At 42.4% G+C, this 2868-nt stretch overlaps 1 protein-coding gene across 1 annotated transcript in view; it reads left to right on the forward strand.

Moving 5' to 3' along the window:
- The first annotated feature begins 694 nt into the window (after nucleotides 1-694).
- Nucleotides 695-2868, forward strand: part of LOC143136363 (dihydrolipoyl dehydrogenase, mitochondrial-like) — a 6746-nt gene continuing 4572 nt past the window's right edge. Inside the window, exons 1-4 of the mRNA XM_076297047.1 lie at nucleotides 695-991; nucleotides 1652-1724; nucleotides 2100-2179; nucleotides 2424-2492. Of these exons, the coding sequence (XP_076153162.1) occupies nucleotides 953-991; nucleotides 1652-1724; nucleotides 2100-2179; nucleotides 2424-2492 (261 nt within the window). The 5' untranslated portion in view covers nucleotides 695-952. The remainder of the gene's footprint in view (nucleotides 992-1651; nucleotides 1725-2099; nucleotides 2180-2423; nucleotides 2493-2868) is intronic.

Raw genomic sequence — 2868 nt, forward strand, 5'->3', positions numbered from 1 at the left:
ATAAGGTCTGGAATTCCCTCCGTGATTGTCCCTCCTTACCTTTCTTCAAAGCTCATCTCAAGACCTTTCTGTTTCGTGTGAGAATTGGGGGAGAGGATGCATGATTTCACAGCATGATTTTTTGCACCCATTGTTTTCCTGGCTGGTGGGATCTTGAGTATCCTGGCAACAGCTGGAATGATGAGTGAAGAGGGTGGGTGGGGTCATTCTAAAGCTGCCTTACTTGGTTATGTTGCAATTGTTTTTCTTTAGATATAGATAGACAGATAGACACAGACAAATATATACTCATTTATTTATTTATCCCGGGGAAATGCAGGCATTGATCTTCTTGGTCTGGTATACCTGAGTCAGCTTGTTGTTTCTGTGTTTAACTGAGAGGTCCCTAGACCAAGACAATGTTACATGGGAGAACACCGTAGTGACCTAGACACTTGGTCAAGGGATGTTTGCTCACAATCACATAGATACTACGGGAGAGAAAAGAAAAACAGTGTGTGTGTGTGTGTGTGTGTTCACTACTCGCGGGTGGGTGAAATACAGCCAAATTCCTGTGCGGATCACACTGGTCATTATAAAACACATCACTTTTTACTGTACAAAAATGCATTGGAGTCAATCAGCAGAGGGCAGCACTGACAACATTTAAGCGTACTTCGAATGTGTTCTATGGTTGTGCTCCCTCTTATTCAAGAGTTGGCAAGCCCAGTCTTCAGCGTCTAAATTTGCTAGCACCTGCACCAGTGATAGATCTTACAGTCATAAACTGCACAGTGAAACGCATACGAGAACATAAATGAATAGTATTGTAGATCTGTGAAAATTTCACGCTAGGTTTTGAGACTTACGACGGAGTTGTGCGACTGCGATTTTGGAGTCACACCGACAGGGTCAGGTAACGTGAATTTAGCCAACGTTACTGTCGTGTTCGTGGGTCTGTCACTCAACCAACATGCAGAGTTTGAATATTTTGTGTCGCAATGCGGCTAAGGTAAGATTTCCCCAAAACTAGTGAACTAAGACTTCTTTCCGTTCTAGCTTTTTCACTTCATGTTATCTCACACCGGCGATTTTGACCTAGCCAGCTAATGTCAACAGACGCTAGGCATCATTTGCAACAACGACATGAGTCTTGTCAGCTGTTGGCATTGGCTAATTAATCTAGCTAACTCCAACTCACAACACCACACACTTTCAAAGCAGGCAGTTTTAATGTGCATATCACATTGGTAGTAGGATAGCACACAAGTAAACCTAACGTTAGCCATGATAGGTCTATTAGGCAGCTAGATTTGAAGTTAGAGGTTAGAGCGAGAAGTCAGCTGTTTGTTCTACTCATAGAGGTTCTACTCTACGCAGGAAGGTCCTAAACATTATTTACGGTGTAGTTGCGCAAGACCTGGCCTTCAGCTTATAGACGCATATGTTAGGTAGCCTAGTCTATGTGGGATGGTGAAGACAACAGACAACATCACATGATCTTTAGGTACTAAGAAATCCAGGAAGAAGTTAGTTGACAGTTTGGGTATAATTGTCAGAAAATGTCATAGACAGTAAAAGGGAAGAAAAATGTTGCTAATAGTTGTTAAAAGCATTAATGGCTAATGAAGTTGCCACCTAAGTGACGTAATTGGTTCCTGTGGTTATCCAGCGGGGTCAGGTGATCCCTTCCAAGCTTCAAGGAGTGACGACAGTGTGCGCAAGAACATATGCCGATGCTCCAAGTAAGCACACGCCCCAGGAATTTAGAACTCAGAACTGACATAAGCACTCACAGACACACACATCAACATTAAAACATGTATGCACTTCAAATGATATATCAGGGTTCTATTCGCAGTATTTCTATTCGCAGTATTTGACACTTCTGTCAACATTATAATAATAATAATAATAATAAGCTTTATTTGTATAGCACCTTTCATACACAGAATGCAGCTCAAAGTGCTTTACATTTGGAGCATGTAACACAATAATAGGCAGTCAGTCATTATCAATCACATTGCTGTGCTGTGTTATGTTTTCTGTGATACAATACATCCACAGTTTTCTTTGTTTGTGAATCCAGCTTTTCTCTTCTCTCCTCTCACCCCCTGTAGTTGACGCAGATGTCACTGTGGTGGGATCGGGTCCTGGGGGCTATGTGGCCGCCATCAAAGCAGCACAGCTGGGATTTAAGGTAACCTGTGTACCTGTGTAACCTTGTGTATTGTGTTTTTCCATTGGTTGTTAGTGTACACCTGGGCATGTCTGCTATTAACAGACATGTCATATGCATGTGTGCACTATTAGCAATGTAGAACAGTGTTTTTCTCACTTGTTACCAGTCTCTTGTTGCATTGAAAGCATTCCATAGGCTTGCTATTAAAGAGGTGTGTGTGTGTGTGTGTGTGTGTGTGTGTGTTTGTGTGTTTGTGTTTCAGACAGTGTGTGTGGAGAAGAACGCCACCCTAGGAGGGACGTGTCTCAATGTGGGTTGCATCCCCTCGAAGGTTAGTGTGTGTGTCGCTGATTCCTGAACTGGCTGATTGTTTGGGGTGTTGTACCGTTTTATGTTCCTGTGGTCTGAAAACAGTGTGACCGCTCGTGATCAATTTGTGGGTCTTAATATCTAGGGGGGGTTTTGGTGTGTGTGGTGTGTGTTTGTCTGAGACCAAGAATGTCATTCTATAGCATTGAAATTCTGACATTACACAACTTTAAATGCCACAGAGCTGTAATGATGTGAGATAAAGTGCCATTTTAAACTTTGTGGGAAAGTGTGTTGGTGTGAGATCAGAATGAATCAGTTACTGTGTGTGTGCGTGTGTGCGTGCGTGTGTGTGTGTGTGTGTTCATGGTGGATAAAGTGCCATTTTAAACTTTGTG

Source organism: Alosa pseudoharengus, unplaced genomic scaffold, assembly GCF_046254945.1.
Source record: "Alosa pseudoharengus isolate Yale_2024_CS ecotype anadromous, Long Island Sound unplaced genomic scaffold, YU_APseudo_1.1 YU_APseudo_1.1_scf_20, whole genome shotgun sequence".
NCBI classification, from domain to species: Eukaryota; Metazoa; Chordata; class Actinopteri; order Clupeiformes; family Clupeidae; genus Alosa; species Alosa pseudoharengus.